Source organism: Clinocottus analis, unplaced genomic scaffold (assembly GCF_023055335.1).
Source record: "Clinocottus analis isolate CAN_PGR_092001 unplaced genomic scaffold, fCliAna1.0.p SCAF_4, whole genome shotgun sequence".
Lineage (NCBI taxonomy): Eukaryota > Metazoa > Chordata > Actinopteri > Perciformes > Cottidae > Clinocottus > Clinocottus analis.
Window position 1 is genome coordinate 20,984,061 of NW_027176153.1, and position 21,036 is coordinate 21,005,096.

General features: G+C 41.5%; 2 protein-coding genes across 4 annotated transcripts; one reads left to right on the top strand and one right to left on the bottom strand.

Moving 5' to 3' along the window:
• Nucleotides 1-690: 690 nt before the first annotated feature.
• zgc:162200 (uncharacterized protein LOC558638 homolog) lies at nucleotides 691-15,522 on the bottom strand. Of its 3 annotated transcripts, XM_068597190.1 has the most exons (10): nucleotides 15,326-15,522; nucleotides 13,876-14,201; nucleotides 11,001-11,213; nucleotides 10,656-10,808; nucleotides 9,520-10,023; nucleotides 7,878-8,750; nucleotides 7,179-7,358; nucleotides 5,907-6,058; nucleotides 4,174-4,534; nucleotides 691-3,074 (listed from the first exon to the last, which is right to left on the bottom strand). In XM_068597190.1, exons 2-10 carry the CDS (start codon nucleotides 14,122-14,124, stop codon nucleotides 3,069-3,071), a joined length of 2,691 nt encoding a protein of 896 aa, XP_068453291.1. In that variant the 5' UTR covers nucleotides 14,125-14,201; nucleotides 15,326-15,522; the 3' UTR covers nucleotides 691-3,068. The 3 variants fall into 3 exon arrangements, with proteins under 3 accessions (XP_068453291.1, XP_068453289.1, XP_068453290.1); XM_068597188.1 differs by lacking the exon at nucleotides 691-3,074 and having other exon boundaries at nucleotides 3,299-4,534; XM_068597189.1 differs by lacking the exons at nucleotides 691-3,074; nucleotides 15,326-15,522 and adding an exon at nucleotides 15,219-15,279 and having other exon boundaries at nucleotides 3,299-4,534.
• A 283-nt stretch (nucleotides 15,523-15,805) lies between these two features.
• apex2 (APEX nuclease (apurinic/apyrimidinic endonuclease) 2) lies at nucleotides 15,806-19,090 on the top strand. The gene is made up of 6 exons (XM_068597947.1): nucleotides 15,806-15,971; nucleotides 16,055-16,138; nucleotides 16,558-16,738; nucleotides 17,064-17,207; nucleotides 17,334-17,403; nucleotides 17,845-19,090. The coding sequence occupies exons 1-6, from the start codon at nucleotides 15,857-15,859 to the stop codon at nucleotides 19,003-19,005; spliced, it is 1,755 nt and encodes a 584-aa protein (XP_068454048.1). The 5' UTR covers nucleotides 15,806-15,856; the 3' UTR covers nucleotides 19,006-19,090.
• The last annotated feature ends 1,946 nt before the right edge of the window (nucleotides 19,091-21,036 follow it).

Here is a 21,036-nt window from a genome sequence, read left to right on the forward strand (position 1 = left end):
TATGTGGTGAGAAACCATAGAATTGTATTTGAGAATCTCGAAAGCTGGTTTTGTTGTTGACGGCGTGAGGTAGAAAGGTGAAGTGAGTGTGTAAGGTGACGCAGTATTTTAGCAAGTTAAGAGTTTGTACGTTAGCATGCCATGCTAGCATTAATCTCAACATACAAATTTATTGGCTTTTTGGAGGCTTTGTCATATCACAAAACTCCCTAAAGTTGACATGCATATCAGGACCGGATTCTCGCATTTGATTATAAAGAAATGCCTCTTTAGCACCCCCTAGAGTTGTTTTTAAGTTAGAACGGCCAGTCACACTTTGGCCTTGAAATTCGACACATGTTCAGTTCCATCTACTCAACAAAAAAGTAAATCAGAGTATCAAGCCCCATTTACTTTAATATTCCATCCCTAACGCACACAAAGGTAAAAGGACCCATTCACCTGCTTGCGGGTTTAATTAACTTTGTTTTACTCAAATTAAACAAATTGCAAAGTGGAACATTTCCACACGACTCATGTCCAAACCCTCTGGATCGTTTGGTCTGTCAGAGCTGTTTTTGCACTTTACGGTAAAAACTAAAATCACCTCAGACTCAACTGAAGTTTAAAAATTTGAGCATGCTGCATAATTCAGATGTTAAAGCAATTACACTACTGATCCATGTTAACAAAAAGACCAGGATCAACATACAGTGTTGGCTTGTTTTTTATTCTTCATGACAAAAGCGGTTCACAGGTCAATCAAAGGAAATTGCACACACACAAAAAGTTGAGGACCATCCAATGTGTTATGGGGAGTGTGCATCTCGTCCTCTATAACAATTTACAGACAGGGAACGCAGACCACATAAATACAGCTAAAATATTATACAACAATGGTAATTAAATTATACACATCTGCACAGAGTGAATTAAATAGATTAAGAAATCTATTTACAACCTTCGAAGAAATATGACATAATGTTAAAGCATTTCCACTTCTTAGCCAGAAATTAAACCTTCTATCTATAATGTTTTTCATACATTATTTTCTTGATTTTCTTCATTCGTTATGTATTAGTTACAAACACTAATTAGTTATGAGGCGTGCAAGCTAAAAAGTGAAAAATATTTACCAAAATGAGATATCTCTGTATTCAGTGATAACACTGCTTCATAAGAAAGTAAATAAAACATACCTTCAAAAATTCCTTCAAAAAAAAGAATAATCACAACTACAGTGTTGGAAAGGAGCCTACGTTTTGAAAATGTGATATAATCTAAAAACAAACAAAATCAAAACCAAGGCACCAAAAACAAAACAAATCAGCAGGTCGTGGGCTCTTCTACTAAACTGCAGGACAGTTGAGCTTAAAACAAAAAAAGGGATTCAACATTTTCTTGAATTCGGTTCTCATTTTTAAAATAGCCATTTCCAAACGTGGTCTTAAAAGGTCATGATTGGTCTCCTGCAGATCAACTTAAGATATTAACTTCATTTAGTGAGGCAGGTAATGTTACAGTGCCAACGTTTAAATCAGAGCCCTGGCATCAAACTACTCTATAAGCAACCCATGTGGGGTAATCAGCAGGTACTTCTTTTTCTTCTTCTTTTTGTCTTTTCTTTGCTTGTGGAGCTCCTCATAGCAAAGCAGTGTCACTTTGAAATATTTTGTCTCGTAAAATATATTTATTCGTTCTGTTCAAGCCATAATGTGCTACTTGAGGCAAAGCACAGTGTAATGCTTTTTTTTGCAATAATGAGACAATATTATTAGTAAATTTTTCTACAAGCAGCAACTCTAACAGCAGCCTGCTAGCACTATAAGCATTGCTAACTGAGCGCAACGGATGCTGTAGCCTGAGGAGACAAAAGCTAGTGTGTTGTGGGTAATACTAGGTCATTACAACATGCTTACTATGGTAACAGACAAAAGCATGGTGACATTAAATGATGGAATACAAAACATGAGTATTGTTGCTTATAGTTGTTCAAAAGGAGTGAGAAAAAAGCAGAAGCTGAATGGGAACTGTTATGATTATGTAACCAAGAGAAATGTGCATGGCCCAACATGTTAGTTTTGTCTAAACCAAGCCACTTGAATTTTTAAGTGATGAGAGCAGGAAGTTACAGCATTAGCCAATGGGAAGCTTGCAATGCCCAGATATTTCCCCAAAGCTGCTTATTGTGAGATGCTAAATGGTTGTTGTAAAACAGCTGCAGCCAGCCATTCTACACAAAAGTTTCAAAACCCACCCGACTCTAAAGAACAGCAGGAAGTGCACAGGCTTCAGCCGGACTCGGTCTGCATAGTTTGCAAAGTAAGTTGCTCATTAAGGATCTTCCAAATCATGAATCGGATTACTCTGCTTGACCTGAGGTGGTGAACTTATGGCTGATTCATTTCCATCAACTAAATCGCATTTTTACTGACCTCAATTATTGCGGCCAGGCACGTTACAAGATAAAAAAAAAGGGCATGTAACTGTACCACCAGTGATAGGAAGGAACCTCGGGACAATAGCAGGCTCTCTACTTCTGGGTTAGCATATATGTTAGTAAGGCTGCATTGTTCTACAAAAACTACCTGGGAGAGTCAACACAGGTGATCTAAAGGCTTAGAGACTAAAACATGCCAGACAGGTCTGACCAGGATGCCAGACTAAAGGCAAGAGTGTAAAGACATACAGCCTTAAAGAAGATCAGATCCTTCAATCAAAGTCAGAGGACAGTAAACACTGCACATGAACATCCCTCATTCTGGAATAAATACTGTCACTGGTTCACCACAACACACAGCAGCCTCGAACAAGACCAGATGGAAGTTGAATCCACTCGGAACAAGACACGATCAATGACTTCACAGAGCAATGAGCAGCACACTGGTCTCTTCATCCTGCTCCAGGCTGCATGCAGGTTTCTCCGATCCAAGCAGAGAAAACCAAGTGGGCGGGATGAGAGAATTATTTAAAACTTTTTTTTTTTTAAATCCGTGGTTCGAGTCAGGAAAGGAGGTGGGAGCCGGGAAGTCAACATGAAGACAGGTCCTTATGAAGAAGAGAGGGTTTGGAGTGATGGAAGGAGTGTTTCAGCGCTACAGAGACAGGGTGACACAGAGACACAAAAAAACAAATTTAATTCAAAGAAAAAAATTAAGTGAAAATGATGACGTAATTGATAAGGATAAATGGATCAATACGACATATAACGGAGCAGCAAATTGGGGTCTCCAAACAGCTCCATGAAATGTATAAAAGCAAATCTTAATCCCAATCGCATTATTTATAGATATTTTTTTAAAAAGGTACGACAGGTTGGTTATCATTGTATGGAATATATTTTCATAACAATGTGTAGCCATTGAAAAAAAAAGTAGATTAGCACAGAGCAAATCTGCTGGCTACTTTATATTATCGCCTGCGAGATGACTTCGAGTGTGAGCTTCGGGGCCTGGCGGGCGTGCCCTGAACTTTGTTAGCGGAGCTTCTACCGACGTTAATGAGCAATTCCTCAGTGGTTCTACTCGACGAGGTGGACGATCTGCGCCTGGACTCTCTACAGACCCCAGTCAGCCTGCTCTTACCAGCTGGATTGTGACCAGGGACGGACGTGGTTGTCGGGGTCCCTGAAGATCTAGCGTTCAAAGGCGAAGAGGCCGTGTGTGACTGAAACGTGTTGCGGCATGCAGCAGCTGATGATGCTGCTTGTACAGAATTAGACCTGTAAGTCAACTGCTTTCTTCTTACTGAAGTATCTAAGTGTGGTTTGAGATTAGGCTTTTGTTCACTTTCACCCCATGCTTCAGATGTGTTAGGAAACGCACACAAGGCTTTAGAAGAGGTTAGATTTTTTATGGATGAAGAAAACAAAGAGGACTTTTGCCTGCTGGAAGAGGCAGGTACAACGCGAGTTGTAATGAAGGTGTCCTGACGTACGGGGACTGAAGCTCTTCGTCCTGACGAACCTTTTCTTGACTCATTGACTTGCGTTTTATTTAACATTAACTCGCTGTTCACAGAACTGGTGGAGCCTTTACGCGTCGGGGAGTTGCCTGGACTCAACTTTCCGTTAAAAATATCACTGACACTATGACTTCTGATAAAGGTGGCGTCCCGCGGGAGGCCCTTGCCTCTGCAAGAACGGCGGCTTGTCTGGATGGGGTTGTCGGAGCAAAGAGAGAGCGAGGTTCTTACGGGGCTTGTGTGGAGACTTCGGGTTAAACCTCGCAGGTGGTGTGTGTCCATTGCAGAAACGCTGCCGCCGAGAACGGGGCTCGCCCGCGGACTGCTTCTCAATTGGGGGCGAGCGGGGCTGTTCCGGGGGCTTCTTGCAGCCCGGCCCGACTTGGTGGCCAGCTCTTTGGCCCGGGAGCGGCGGGGGCTGCTGTTCAAGCTGTGGGGAGACAAGGGGGTCTCCAGGTCCTCCAGACGCTGAGTAAGAGCCAGTTTCTGCTGTATGGCCATACGCAGCAGGGAATTCAGGGTCCTCTTCTCATCCTCGGCTGCCGCTAGCTGCCGCTGCATCTCATCCAACTGGGTGACATACTGGTCACACCTGAGAGATTGTATACAGTGAAAAAGATGCAACATGCACAAGCGAGCAAACACAAATCAGTGCACAAATCCAAGGACACAACACACATATGCTTCACATTAATTATAGTCTGGCATACATAAACTTCATACGATATTATTTTCATTATTGATTAATCTAGCAGCCTTTTTGTATTAATGAATGACTTGTTAGATTTCAAATACGTGATGTCATCAAAAGTGATGTCTTCACACGTGTTACGCTTTTTTTGGATAACAAAATTATTGAATTTACTAGGATAGAAAAACAAAGGAAGTGGTGTATGTGAAGAGGACAACAATAATATAATTTCACTGGAAGAAGGCTTAAAAAAATGAATTTCCCCATATCATCTTATAGTGTAGAAATGCATTCACTCCAGCTATCCACATGATGGCACCACAGAACTTGGTTGAAAACGAGAGGATCTTTTAAGCTGTAATCTTTAGCCTGTTGCACACAGACCTTGCCTGTTCCCCAATCCTTCTAAAGGATAATCAAATGCCAGCTCATAACCGTCTGGAGAGGTTCTAGACAGGTAAAGCACATCTAAGAAGCTACTCTGGCAATAATAACAACGAAAACATTTCCGCTGGCCATTATGAAACCAGAAAAAGCAAAAAGGGAAATAAGAAAGATAAATTGACTCACAAACCAATACAAAAACACTCCTTCACACACAGTTATCCAAGCCAACAGATTACCTGAAGAGGTTAGTGATTAGTGAGTGATGTATTGTGCTTTGTAAGTTTGGCCCTGGGCAGCACTTTCCCACCCTATTAAACATCCCACCAATTTCCCACCGACATTAGCTTCTCCTTCATTAAGGTAACCTGGCTTTGATGGGACAAATCTGTTCTGGCCTCCTCCCCCAGCAGCACAGGGCAGAGCATGTGGTTCATAATCTTCACGTGAACCTGTGGATTGTCCACAGGCGTAATAAGCATGTTAAGCTTATTACATGACAGACTCTGTGCCACAACAAGCACACCATTACTAAGCAGGAAAAAAAAAACCTAGCAAAGAGCAGACAATCAGCGCTAATTAACGTGATATCTAAAATTAATCTAAAAGATATCTAAAAAGGGAAAAATAAATACAACTGTTTTTTTTCAATTTGTTGTTTATATATGCTCATATGTTTCTCTCTTTTTCTTACATTTTTTTATATACCTTTTGCACTTTATCATTATTATTATTCACTTTATGTTGAACAGAAGAGAAAGGTACTTCCAATCTTTTGTATGTTTGCATATATGTAAAAATTGACAATTTTGACTTTTCTCTTTTATATCACTGCTACATATAAATGCTTACCTTTTTTTCCCTTAGACATAAAAAAAGGGACACTTACCGACTGGCAAACATGACTCGCAGTGAAGAGAAGGTGGCGGCGTCCTCCTTCAGGGCTTTGAGCTCGTTCCTCAGTTTCATCATGGTCTCCGACACCATGCTCTTCTCTGTCTCGTACTTAGTTTTCAAATTGGACAGGGCCAACTCTGCTGTCTGTATTGACAAGCAAGACAAATGCACTATTATATAATACTGTAGCCCCATCATGCCCCTAAGTAGGGCTGTTTGAAAAGCATATCATCCCACATGACTTGTATATAATAGACATTTATGTTCTGTATAGACAAATACCAAAAACAACAAAAATACAGCTGTGTGAAGGCTTTTTGCAAAAGCTCTGCGCGGCGCCATTCTTGGACTAAACGGCGCAAAGGAGAGATAAACTTTGGTTCTGCCTTAATTGCTTTTGGTAAAAAAAAAATTATATTGCATTGGTCTCTGTTGTGGTGCCGGCCTGTATGATCAAAATAATATGATTGCCTGGAGAGTATGATAGTTTGTGGACAACGACATCTGATTAGATAGGACAGCCTTTGCCCACTTTCTCCCTCTTGAGGAATCACCTTTTACACATCTGTGACTTCAATGCAAACAACTATACAAAATGTCTCATGCGAAGAAAAAAAATGAATGTGTAAAAATAAATCAGGGACACAAACAGGATCCCAGAATTGAGAGTTCTTTACTGTATGCAAGTACAGCTCAGCAAAAATAAGATTACCGTGAGTGTTTCGGTGTGTATGTATGTGTGTGTAAGTGAGAGAGAGAAAGGGAGTGTGACAGCTCAGGGAATGACAGAAGCAGGTCAGGCGGTGCTTGAGCCACGGGAACGGGGAGGGGGAGGAGAGAGAGTTCAACCTCCGAAGAGTGCAACATCCGACTCAAGGTGCAGACCAAAGTAAGTCCTAGGGGAATGTCTAGACAAGACACTAATAATAAAGGCCAACCATACCGCGTATGTCAAGGTCATGTGTGGGTAATAGTGAAGACCTGCTCTCTTCGGTCAGTTATCAAGAAGAAGTAAGAATAGTATCAACAGAAGAAAGACTGTTTCACAGCCATCTCTCCATACCAAAAGAGCTGTTTTCCGTATATTTTGCAAAGAAACTGATGTCGTAAACCAAAATGTAAAAATATGGGGTGAACAAAAACATCCACTTATTGGCCCTGGACAAAAGAGGAATACGAACATAACTGCGTTACGAGACTTGAATTGTTTCTAAAGAGATCGACAGGAAACACTGTCGCGGAGTCGGTGCTGGCTGTGACCTACCTGCTTGTTAGCCTTGAGGACCGTCCTGAGGGTAGCAATCTGTTCTCTCTTAGTGCTGAGAAGGGACTTGAGTTTTAGTACTTCTTCCATTAGGCTTTCAGCATCCCGCTCTGACTCTCCGCTGCTGCTGAACCCCGAGTAAGGCATCGCACCCCTCTGACGACAGAGGTCCACTGCCACCTGGGAAAATACAGAGAGTTATTCATAAGTGAGTTAAATGAGTTTGTTGCACTGACAAAGTAAACATTTTGTACCATTGGAAAAGTCTTTGTTTAGTAGATTGGTTCATTCAAATAACATGTTATGATTAGAAACCAAAGAAATGCTAAATCTATTAATTTTATCTAGGATTTCTTGACAATAGCGTTATAAATCTGTGAAATGAATCTTCAGAAATAAAAGTAAAACTATATACATTTTAAATTGTGTTTCACAACATACAAACACAAGTTCCCAGTGTTGCAGACACTGCTATTTCAGAGAGGATTCTCTATAGAGAAAGCCACAACTCAACTACCCCTAGTTATCAAACACACGCACGTGCACACGCCCTGAGGCCTTTTGCAAAGAACAAAAGCCAGGTTTTCTGTGACTGAGCCATAATGAAGGAGTTATATAATTTGCCAATTCCCCAAAAAATCAAGTATTGGTACAGTAGCATGTCTGACAAACTGTATGTGATAAGCATTGTAGTCTTACCCGGAGGTGTTTGATCTGGCAACGGATGACCGCTACCAAGTTGCAGACGTTCGAAGGGTCCCTGAAATCCAGTGTGGGGGATCCAGGGCAATTAGGAGAGTCACTGCTGGCTCCTGCGCTGTCCACCTCCCCCATGAACTGCAACACTGACGCTTTGGAGATGAACATGTCATTGGCTCGTGGCTTCTTCTGGGCGTTTTGCTGGACGTAGTGTGATCTTCTTGCACCTCCCGCGAGACTCGCCCTGGCACCATCCCGGTAATAGTCCAGGGTGACTCGCTTGGGCGTCAGGTTGTTGCACACGCAAATGTGGTGGTAGAGGTTGGACAGCTCCTCGGAGAAAGCCAGCAGCTCTTCCTGGGCGACGCTCAAATGCCCCTCTGAATCAATGGCTACTTTCCGCGTGGCTCCGATCTCCTTCTCCAGCTCACTGATGCGCTCTTGGTCCTGCTTGCTGGACTTGATGCATTGACGGATCTTGTCAGCGAGCTCCTGGGCCTCTCCCCGCCATCGATCCTTCTCCTGCTTGTATCTGTGCTCCAGGGTGTTGTAACGAGCTCCTGCCTGAGACAGTTCATCTCGTAGCTTCAGAAGGTCTTCGCTGGCCGAACGCATTCGCGCCTCCAGCACCTCTTTGCCCTTGGTATCGACCTCGTAGTCGAAAACTGCACCACTTCCGTCTCCGTTCTCAGTTTCGTCATCTCCCCGGTTTCCTGCCTCGCGGCAGGGCTGCTGGCTGCTCTGCACGGCTTCCAGCTGTTGAGTGAGAGACCCGACTTTGTCCGCTTGCTGACTGAATGCCTGTTTGGACATTACCAGCTGCATCTGCAGTTCCTCCACCTTGCCAATTAGACTGGACTTCTCTCGCTCAGCCTGGACTCACACACAAAAAAAAGGATGAAAATCTTTGAATGAGCATATCAATTTGCTTAATTTAGTGCTGTTCATTAGTTGAATAACCATTCATGTCTAACCCTGGTATATTTTCCATAAAACAAAAGGAAATTCTCTGACACAAATTTTTCCCCCCACCACCTTTACTTGTGATACATTTTTTATGTCAGACAGTGGATGACCCCATTCAGCTCCACACCCAACATGTGGTGGGTAGGAGCTTGCTAACCCAACCCCCGATTGAAATGCATCATGAATAATATATATCTCTCAGGAGGGTTCAAGACGTCCTTCATTTTCTTAAGTACCCGATATATGTGAGGGGAAAAACTGTATCAAGTGAGAGTTCACAACATTGCTTGGGGATGTAGATGATGCAAAGTGGTGTCAGGTGTTTTAATCAATATAGAAAAGGCTCACTCACATAAAGGGGATGTGGTTTAAAGCAGGAAGCGGCAGACGCCACTTAAACCAATTTCTATAACAACCTCACAATTCAGCATGACTAGACCGGATACTTCTAAAGTAATTCTTTAGTACTTCTAAATATAAATGCAATTATGTGAATCACATAAAAAATGACTCCATATACTGTGTTCCCAGGCTAATATTAACTTATTAACTTATCTTGGCATTTTATCTCCTCTTGATTGAAATAATATAACACAAGTAAATGCCACTAAATTTGTTTTCTTTTGAGGACTGCCATATTTTAACCATTGAAGTTTGATGTTGTCCTGTTGCCTACCTGTAAGAGTTGCTGTTTCAGTTTCTGGCTGTCGGAAAAGTGCAGCTCACTCAGCAGGTCCGACACCAGCCCGGAGGCGGGTGCACGCAGGAATACGTCACTGCTGCGTGGAGTGGAGTACCGTTGGATGAGGCCGTTACTTTTGGAGCCCCCCAAGTGAGGAGGGTGAGCAGAACCGGGAGCAGATCCAGGACCATTATTAATGCCACTGTCCTGATCATCTCCCTCGCCTTCTCCCCCCTGGCCCTCCTCCTGGCTGTCATCCAGCTGGTCCAAATTGAGCTCCAGGTTCCCCACAGAATCGAAGGGGTTGAGGGTCAGGGCGGAGAGTTCTCGTCGCAGACAGTTTTTCTGCTCCCTCTCCTCCTTCAGGGCTTCCAGGGCCTCATCCAGCTGCCTTTCCGCTATCTCCCTCAGCCTCGCAGCCTCCTCCATCTGAGCTCGCAGGTCCTCCTGCTCCTCGTTCTTGTGAGTCAGCTCCAGCTTTATCGATTCAAACTCGACCTGAAACAGTGAGCAGAATCATTTTTACTGAAAATGTAAAAAGCATTTGGAAGTTATGCTATTTTTTATGCTGGTTATTTTATTTTATTAATATTCCAGCATTGCATTTACAGTATTTGTTTTAATGTTGCGATAACACAAAAAAAACAGTAAATACTAAACCATGCATTTTACAAAACGTACAGTATCACATTAAAGCTTTCAGTTTGCCATTGCAAAAATAACTGCTCTACTGGAGCCTGAGCCTCAAAGTGCCAATTACAACTATAATTAGTTCTATATTTCCTGATGCATATTGCCAGAGAAATGTTTTTACTGGATGTGATTGGTCTCAGGGGCAGCAGCCAACATGGGAATTCACCGACAATAACAGCAAAGGAAGACAAGAACTGTTGCAAGAGCTACTTCATTTTCCAGAAATAGCAACTGGCCTGTCTAGTCTCTTCAAAAATGGTAACAACAATGTGACAGAAGTTAGAAATGTGTTTCAGGAAAGGCGATTGTAGTACACTACAAAGATAGTGCAGGGGGAAAAAAACATACAACGACACAATGTTCACTTCCAGTTTTTTACTAGCCAGGTAGAACATACATGTACTTAGTAGCAAGTTGCAGCTTGAGCGTAAACTGACCTGGTTTTCCTTGAGCACAGACACCTGTTTTTGCAGAGATATGTTTTCTTCTTCTAATTCGCCATTGTCCTGCAACTGGCGCAGTTCACGTACTTTATATTCCTTCATCTCGTCCCTCTGATGGCCCTTTTCGGCTTCCAGACACTCACACTCCTGTAGACACCACCCATAGTCAAATCAGTGCACAGCGCAACATCAAAATTAAAATTTAAACCTTGCATCATTGGGATGAGCTCATATATCCACTAGTGATTCTGGATACCATCATGTGTATCATGATAAAACAGGAACTGATAGTATATAGTACAACAACGGTGTGCAGGTGTACCAAACAAGCCACTATACCTTCTTTAGCTGGGTGGAGACCACCCCCATCCTATCGATATCTGCATGGGCATTGCTCAGAGCAAGGCGCGCTTGCTTAAGCTCTGCCTGGACTTCCTCTAGTCGGGTTGCCATGGCAGCCTCCTTCGAGGCTGTCTCCTGCATCATGTTCTCCTCCCGGCACTCTCCATCAGCAGCTGCACGCTTTTGGCTGCTCACAGAATCTGCAAATGCCTTTACACAAGCAGAAAAGGGCTAAAGGACACTTTGGAACAACATTCATAATGCTGAAAGACAAATTCATTTATTATTTATTATTACACGTGCTATTCGGAGGCAAGAAACATAGACTTTAACAAAAGGAGGTGAAATAGGACTTCACTGACAACGATCATGTTCAACCTGATTGAAGCTAAAACAACATAAGTACATAGAGAATAATTATTACCTGTTTATACCTCTACACGCAATTCAATTCAAATGATTGACAAACAACGACAATTCAAATTATTAGAATATAAAAGTTAGTATTTTTATGGATTAAAAATAAATATTGTCAATAGTTGTTTTAATTATGTTTTATAAGATGCCCATTTATTTTTAATCCATAAAAACTTTTATTTTCGAAACATATGAATTGTGTGTAATTAAATGAAGAAAAAAAACATGATAGATGACTATAACAAAGTATAACATTTAGAATTGTTTATGGTTTACATTGACTTCAAAGAGGTTGCAAAAAATAAATAGTCTGGACTCTGGAGCCTTGTAGTCCAGCTGCTATAACAAAGGGATCTGTACCCGCCAATATCGATAATCAATGATCATCAATTAGTATGAGCTTCCTTGATCAGGAATCTGTAAGTTATATTTTCTCCCTTTTTTGTTTTGTACTGATCTAATCCGAAACTGTGAGTTTTATGATCCGTTTTGCCACAAATAATGATGCTAATTCATAACACATGAGTCCGCTCTGCTTTGTTAAAACCCTACCAAAGCCAAGGTAGGTAAACAGCCAACATATGAGGTTTATGCAGATTATACAAAATTGCTGAAATTCTGTACCACCATGTACCATAAGATATAAAGCGCTTATGACCCATTGTAATGTTATTCCGGCGCAATTTAATTGCTAAATAGCCAACTGCTTGTGAGCAGGATTGTAAACATCTCAATTTAAATAAGTGGATGGAACATTTGCAGAACAAAAAAATATATCTGCCCACGTGACAGGATTTCATTATATGGGATTATCTACTTTATACATGAACCAGTTTCAAAAAGCCTGTTTAACCAATGCTAAATACATTCACGGCCCATTTAGTGGAATTTTAATGGAACTGAATGAGAGAGAAAAATCAAAATACTGGGAAGCACAATGAGGCATATGTCAATGTGTCTGTGAAAGGGTGGAATACATGGCAATCTGAGTTTTGACATATTGGTTTGATCTTTTCAATTTAAATATTCGGTGCTAACCTAATTCAATGCTTAATGCAATGCAGTATCCAAAATCATTGTCAGATGAATAGCACCGGATGTGGGCTGCTGAGGTTGTCCTGATCACTTAACAGTGTTCTCCATCTGACGCCATCAGCATCAGATGACACGTTAGCGCAAAAGTGACTCAGCGTGCGATCACAAGCCTCTTCATTGAACGTATAACATGAGGTCACAGCTGTAACAGAACTGTTACTGTGGTGGCAGACTGACGAAGTTACGCAAATGCAATAAAGGGATAAGCGATCAAGTTCATTTCATAGTCATATGTCACTGGCACAATGTAGAAAGAGAACAATGGTATCTTTATAGGACTACTCGGCACAATGCAAAGCAGCTCCTTGGATATTAAGAGCAGGGTGAAGTCAAATTTAAGATTGTTGAATATTTATCATGCGTTTAAAAAAACAATCAGACGTGGGCCTCAACTTGTAGTGGTACACTGTTTACTGAACCATGGATTTATGCAAGCTGACTGAATACAGTTGGATGTGGCGCCCCGTTTATTCCTATGCAAGTCGCTCAGTGGCACATAAAGCAAAAAAAAGTTCAACTTGCAAGCATAAAATGAGAATATGACCCAAATTCTTCCGATCCATGGGCCCACAGAGCATGCACACCAACGTTTTATTTAACTCCGCCTGCCAGCCCCAATCCAGCCTCTGTTAATTTACATGAATGTTCATTCACATGAAAAGGAAAAAAAATTGGTTATAAGGGCATTTTACCATCTTTAGGACCCAATGATTAAAATAATGGCTATTCAATTGTTCTTACCGGGAAGTTGATTTACCTAAAACAAAATGTTATAAAACTGAGTGACAAACATCTCTTTCCTTATGCAAGTCTATGGGGAAAAGTGCTTTCTCCGTGGGCTTAAACTGTACGTGTAATTAACCCTAACACAGGATTGGTCGACATACCACTCGCATTACAAAGCAGATAATATGACTTATTTTTTCATAGTTTGAAACGTTATATATTCACCTTTTGTTTCATATAATAACATTTTCGCTGGATGGTTTATTTTTCTGTGGTGTGACAAAACTCCTTACGCATCTATATTTAAGCTTTACCCAGATAGGGTTTTAGTTTTGACTGCATTTATATTTAACCATCAGTATCACGTGACTGAAGATAATTTATTAGAATACAGGCGAAAGATAAAAATGTGCAATGTTACTGCTCCATTGTATCTTGTTTAATATATTCTGCAATGATGCAACATTTTCTTGCACATTTCTCAAATACAAAAGGTTTGCAACCATTATTGTGTTCATTTTTACTGGCAGAAATTGATACTTGCCGTGGGAGTGCTGGGGGAAGAAGACCTTTACGTGCTATCTGTATATCTTGTTATATCTAGATATAACAAGAAGGCCTTGGGTGTTCCTACCTCTTTGAGCTGCTGTAGCTCCCCTTTGAGGGTTTCATACTCCTCTTCCAGCTGCCTGTGTTTCATCTTGAGAGCAGCACTTTCCTCCAGCACCACCAGGCCATAGCGAGCTGCCTGTAGCTTCTCCTCTGTGGCCTCTTGGAGCTCCAGAGTCAGCCGTACCACCTCGGTCTTCAAGTCCCCGCTCCCCATCTCGATTTCTTCTTTCTCTACTGCTGCACCTGCTGGGTCTGCCTCTGGCTCCAGCATTCTTGCTTGGCTTCCCACTTGCCAATGTTCTACTGGAACACCTGCCTCTTTCACTCCCGCGCTCTCATTACTCCACACTACAGAAGGCAAAACACAAAGACGATGATTATGAATGGTAACTTCTTAGAACAATGGAAGTTTCATTTTTGTATTAATTCATATTGTGAAACAATTTGAGCAAACAGCATTGGGCAAGATTAACATGGGGATCAGTTGAGTGGGAAAACTCCTCAAATTTCAGCACAAAAAGCCAAATCCAAGCCAAAAATTACTGACATGTGTTTGTAAATATACCTACATAGTTTGTAAATATGTCGTTAGTCAGATGTAATTAACAATGTGGACCTACAACTAGTACACTGATAAATTTTCTCCTTTTTGAATGGACATTTAGGACACCCATTATATGGAAAGCTTTGCATCAATGAATGCTCATGTCCCCGCAGTTAAAAGGCTGGCAATATTAAATTGGTTGGCGACATCCGTTGCCTTCATCATCAGCTAACGCTACGTTACTATTAGCTACTTATTTTCAGAATAAGCTGATAGCTAATGTTAGCTGCGCATATTTTAGCTGGTTGAAGTATGGTTGAAGTATTCTCCAAAAAGTAACATTAACCGTGCAAACGATATGGATTAAGGTCACTTTCACCACCCTTACTGACTGGGTGGGGCATACTCCCCTCATGTCCTCTCCGTTGACCGAAGATGGAAACACCAGCCGGCCATGCCCGGTGCCAAATGATGCGTCCCATAAGCATCTGTCTCTCCTCGCCCTCAAAATACTTCTATGTAGCATTAACTAAGAATACATTTTAGGCATGGGGTTAACGCTAATATGTTTTATCACACAGTTTCCCCTTGACGTTGATTCTAAAGTAAGCTGGTACCTTGAATTAGATGGTGAATACTATTCTGACGGAGATACAAAAACTAAGACGACACCGGCCCGACAACTAGCTAACATAGAGTCGTGTTTAGCCCAATGCAGGTAGCAAACGACAGCACGATGCCACGAGCAAAGTCGAGATGAATAATTCAGCTCGCTGGCTAACTTCTTGGCTTTGTAACTGGCTAAATGTACATGGGCTTACCGGGGCAGAGGACACACACGGATCCTGGAGTAACGTCACTCGCATCCTGTCAGACGAGCTAATTGGCTAACGCTAGATCACGAACATGAGCCAAACTAGCTACTCACCCTCTGGTCTTGTTTCAAAGATGGAGCTCGCCACTTGCAGGCGAATGTCCACTGTGGTTATATCCTTCGGGGAAATACCAGCGGCAACGGTTGCTAATCACGACAGTAACCGGTCGTTACCAGCACGGGCTCCTGAACAGCCGCTCCGCTTCCTCCCACCCGGTTCTCTGGTTTCACAGTGAGGTCGTCTGGCGTCAAAAGCGCGCCGAAAACGTGAAAGCGCAATTACCCCCTCTAGCTAGGCAACGGCGCAATGCATTACGCCAACATTATATTTTATTTTTTATATTTTAGGTTGAATTAAGCATTTGGTGTCTATTCAGACGTGAAAAATAAAAAATAAAAATTAACGTAATAATTACAACTATTTTATTTTAACAACAAACACGAAATTCGGGAAAAAAATAAGGAACGATTAGTTGAAGAAATTCACTTCCGCTCGTACTTGTCTTTGCTTCCTTTTTACTTCCGGATGTGGTCTGGCTGCAGCGTTCGTTGTCAAAAAATACGGTAAAAGGTCATTTAATCACAATGAAGATCGTTACCTGGAACATAAATGGCATCAGGACTTTCGGAGGCGGTATTAAAAAGGCTCTTGATTCATTGGGCGCTGACATTATTTGCGTCCAAGAAACAAAAGTGACAAGTAAGTGGTGCTTGAGGGGAAAACGTGGAGACTGTCATGCAGCGAGAGAAATACTTGTAAAACCCAAAATGTGTCCCCCACAGGAGACTTGCTTGATGAAAGAACTGCCATCGTTGATGGCTACAACTCTTATTTCAGCTTCAGTCGAGGGCGCAGCGGCTATTCAGGTGCATTCTCATTTGTAACTAATTTAAATCTGCTTTAAGCTGTAATGCTAGTTAAGTATGTTTTTGTTTTGTTTCTTATTTTTATGTAATATATCTTGCGTAAATTGGCATTGCTTATAATGTTTCAAGGTGGTAAAAAAGCATGTTTTAGCACCTTGAGTACATTTTAAAGTGCAATGTATCATTATTACTATTATTGTTAGTATTACTATTATTTTTATTATCATAATAATATAATTTCCCCTACGAATTATATATTCAGTTTAACCAGTAAAGATGGTCAAAGATTATTAGAGCAACAGACAATCCATGTTATTAATGCCACTGCCATGTTTTACACATGCTTTAAAGTTGCTGCATTTCTGACATACTAACAAGTATATAAATGTATTAATGCCTCCCATTCCTCACATGCTCAGGTGTTGCCACTTACTGTAAAGACAGTGCCACTCCATCTGCTGCAGAGGAGGGTCTCACAGGTCTGCTGACCAGCCATGAAGGGGCTGTTGGATGCTACGGTGACCAGACTGAGTTCTGTAGCGAGGAGCTGCAGCTTTTGGACAATGAAGGACGAGCCGTTATCACACAGCACAGAATCATGTAACAGACAAATATTATACTTTTAGGTTTCCTTGTAACATGTTTTTTTTGCATGCTATATTTGCTTTATTGGCTTTTTATGTTCAGATACTCACATTTTATAGCAATTTTACATGCACTAGATTATCCCTTGCAATATTTATTAGCATCTAAATTGTAGATACATTTAGATTTGCCTTTTACCAGAACAATGCAAGTCATTGATGAAAACATAACTGTTGATGAAGACCGTGGGTGGATTCCAATGCATGTATAATTGATCTAGTAAAGCAGTTGTAAACTATAGATGCATGTGTGTCTTTTTGACTCTGTTTTACCCCCACAGGTGTCAGGAGAAAGAGCAAACTGTTACTGTCATCAATGTATACTGTCCTCGGGCGGACCCTGAAAAGCCGGAGCGAAAGCAGTTCAAACTGCAGTTCTACAAGTTGCTTCAGACTCGGGCTGAAGCTATACTGAAAGATGGGAGGTGAGAGTTTTTACAGTTTTTACATCTCATTTTGGAAAGTGTATTGTGTGAGTGTTAGCAACGTACTCTGTTATTCACTCGCAATTAAACAATTCTGAATTAATGGTTGTTCTGTTCTATTTTCAGTCATGTGATTGTTTTAGGAGATGTAAACACATCTCACCGTCAAATAGACCACTGCGACCCCAGTGATAATGTAAGTTGAAAGTTTAAATACTGTCATATGAATGTTTTGCTGGTCTTGTTTTTGCAAATGTGCTTTTTCATTAAATTAGCATTAAAGACCTGAAACAGGAGTTAACAGTGAGCATGGCTCTGACCAAAGTTGATCAAATCCACCCACTACCAGCTTAAATCTTTCAAGTAATCTGCACAAAAACATTATCAGTGTATACTGGCCAACTGTTTACCTTTGCTTTCACACTTTATGCTAAACTGACTGTCACCTGGTAATAGCTTAATATTTAATAAAGACATTAGAAGGTATTGGTCTCGGCTAGAGAGCATGTCAACGTGTTTTAAAAGGTCAAACTACTCCTTTAATACAAAAATAATAATATATAACAAAAAATTGAGGGTGCATGTTTATAAATAATAATAATGACACTACCAACTTTGTTTTTTTTTCATTACTAAGGATGATTTTGGTGAAAACCCTGGGAGGAAATGGCTAAATGCCTTTTTGCACTGCGGCAGAGATGAACAGGAGGAACCCAATGAAGAATCAGAGGTAACGTCATCAGAGACCACCCACAGTGGAAAATTTGTGGATACCTTTCGCTTTTTCCACCCAACGCGCATGAGCGCCTTTACATGCTGGAACACTCTCACTGGAGCGCGGCAGACCAACTATGGCACGCGCATTGACTATGTATTCGCTGACTGCCTACTAGCCAAGGAGCAGTTTGTGGCAGCGGACATCATGCCAGAGGTGGAGGGGTCGGACCACTGCCCTGTGTGGGGGCAACTGAGCTGCTCTCTCCTGCCCAGCTCCAAGCCCCCTTACCTCTGTACACGCTACCTGCCAGAGTTTGCTGGTAGGCAGCAGAAACTCTCCCAGTTCCTTGTTAAAGTGGACCAAAAATCCACTCTGTCTGAGCAGATGGATGCATTACCTGGATCTCAAGAAGAGGAGGAAAGGAGGGAGAATTTAAACCCATCCGGGGCTGGAAACGTCTCTAAAAAACGGTCATTAACGTCAGACTCTGTTGTCCCAAAGGGGAAAAAGACTAAGACCGTGAAAACCTCTTTAAATCCAAAGGGGAGTCTTCTCTCCTTTTTCAAACCCAAACTCACAAATGCAGTCCCCTCTACAAATGCTGTCCCCTCGACTGAAGCCCCTGTAAAGCACTGTGAAAAAACACTCCACATGGACGAAGTAACTTCCTCCCAAAACTCCGAAAAAGCATCCTCACATATCGAGGACGCGGCCCCGGTCACGACCAGCGTACCTGAAGATATTGAGTCTGTCTCTCATGGTTCACCGCAGATGTGCACCAGCAGCACCACAGAGGAAAGTCATGAACGGGTGGCAACTAAACCTTCGACCCCGCACCCCACTGTTGGACACCCGGAAGCCAAGAAAGGGGCATCCTTAGGGTTTTGGAAGTCCGTTTTTCACGGACCGCCCCCACCGCCGCCCTGTAAGATACACAGGGAACCATGTGTGCTTCGTACTGTGAAGAAGGAGGGGCCAAACGTGGGCAAACAGTTCTTTGTGTGCGCGCGTCCTCAGGGACATGCATCCAATCCTGAAGCTCGGTGTAATTTCTTTGCATGGGTTGAAAAGGGGAAGTGACATATTTAACTTGTTTGTTCTGACTCATTGTAGAACCTCTTGCTCAAACAAGTACTGCAAGCCTACAATAGGGATGTCTCATCATTTTGACAGTTTACTTAGTTTTTATGTCTTTGCTAATAATAATTAAAAAACTATTTTCTATAACTTTTGAGTTTGGTTTTATTGTTCTTAGAGCTGAAACAAACAATAGGCTTTCTAAGTTACATTTTCAAGAAGAAAAAAATACTCAAATGTGGGGATTTGCAAAACATCTGACTGATGGTTGCACAAAATAAGTAATTGGAAGACATTGCTTGGGAACTGGGAAACGGTGGTTTGCATTTCCCTCTTTCTCCTGGTATTTTATGCACTAAATAATGTATGAATTAATTGGGACTTAAGTAGCAGATCATATGAATAAATAATGAAAAGAAGACTTAGTTGCAGTCATACTTGTTCTCATATCCTTAATTGCTTCGCATCAAATGGATTTTGTCATCTAAGACAGTTTATTTTTTATAACCAATTCAATTTTGATCATCACACCTTGACCCTAGTGTCAAGGTGTGACAGGTTTGCCCACTAGGTGGCGATGGAAGTGAGCTAATGGTACAAAGCTGAAGCTCAAAGACACATGAAGAGTAACTTTACACAGCCACATCATTTATCTGCCGACACTACCAGCTGCACAGCCACAGTGTAACCACTGTAATGTAAGCCAGGAAGCACAGTCATTTTGATGAGGATGTAGTTTTTATTTGTCAAACTTTATGCATTTATATTTCAGTTGAAACATTGCTTGAATATTCCAAAATGCTCGCGGGGTAAAACACTAGGAACAATGCTGACCGTGCCCAAATATATAGTTAGATTACAGTACTTCATAAAAGTAGCAGAGGACCACGTGGAGCTTACTCAGTCTGTCACCATATAACTGCCGCCTGCAAAAATTCTCTGACCACTCTGCAATTGTCGGCCTCATCTCTGCTGACGATGACAGGGAGCACAGGGAACTGAACCAGGACTTTTTTAAGGATGGTGCCAGCGGGACCGCCTCCACATCAACCAAAGAGCTGGTGGTGGACTTCCACCGGGTTAAACGCTCTCCTCCAGAACCATTGAGTGTCCCGGAATGGACATTGAGATTGTGAAGTCTTACAAGTAGCATGGGTTTTCACTTGAACAATAAACTGGACTGGACTGACCACACACACACACACATGCATTTTATACAGAAGGACAAAGCAGACTCTTTGATGGCGAAGCTCTCATCCATGATGAACAACACCTCCCACCCCATGCAGGACGCTCTGGCAGTTCTGCACAGCTCCTTCAGCCGCGGGCTGATTTATCCCCGGTGTGTGATGGAGAGGTAATGCAAGTCCTTCCTCCCTGCTGCTGTCAGGCTGCACAACCAGCTGAGCTCCAGGTAAACCACAAAAACACTTCAAACCTGTGCAATATTGAGACAATGTTCATATTTATTCTGTCTGTCTGCATGTATATATATTTTTATTTATTTATTTTTGTATTCACTTGGGACTAATAATAAAGAAGCTGCTGTAATGCTGCAAATTTCCCCACTGCTGTAGTAATAAAGGAATGTCTAATCTAATCTAACACAGGGCGTGGCTTGGCTTGTGACATGGCAGGAAATTTTTGAATGGCTACCTTCCTCCTTTATTTTCTCTCTTCCGACAGCTACAGTGAACTTCACTTTGTGACTTTGTAAGAAGCATATTTCAGACGTGATCCAGCCATGAAGTATTATCTTTTACCCTTTAACTCCTGCTCCCGCTCACTTAAGAAAATAGCTTGAACAGACTCACTGAAATGGGAGATCATCTTGGCTGCAAATCCTGTTTGTAACATTTGACACGTGGTTTGATTAAGACTGAATGGTCCCTCAATAATTATATTAGCCAATATTATCAAAATGTGAACGTTTTCTTTTTCTATGATATCTAACTTTCAAAATAAAATAAAAAGTCATCTATGTACACTGGTATGGATGACATCTTGGAGATTAAAACAAGAAAAAACATGTTT

What these genes read in the sequence shown, in the direction of transcription:
- zgc:162200 (XM_068597188.1), bottom strand. Translation starts at nt 14,124, where the DNA reads ATGCTGGAGCCAGAGGCAGACCCAGCAGGTGCAGCAGTAGAGAAAGAA. An exon ending in AGCTACAGCAGCTCAAAGAG is followed by an intron (nt 11,214 to 13,875) that starts GTAGGAACACCC and finishes GCTTGTGTAAAG; the next exon opens with GCATTTGCAGATTCTGTGAG. An exon ending in TGAAACAGCAACTCTTACAG is followed by an intron (nt 8,751 to 9,519) that starts GTAGGCAACAGG and finishes GTGTGAGTCCAG; the next exon opens with GCTGAGCGAGAGAAGTCCAG.
- apex2 (XM_068597947.1), top strand. Translation starts at nt 15,857, where the DNA reads ATGAAGATCGTTACCTGGAACATAAATGGCATCAGGACTTTCGGAGGC. An exon ending in AGGGCGCAGCGGCTATTCAG is followed by an intron (nt 16,139 to 16,557) that starts GTGCATTCTCAT and finishes TCACATGCTCAG; the next exon opens with GTGTTGCCACTTACTGTAAA. An exon ending in ATCACACAGCACAGAATCAT is followed by an intron (nt 16,739 to 17,063) that starts GTAACAGACAAA and finishes TTACCCCCACAG; the next exon opens with GTGTCAGGAGAAAGAGCAAA.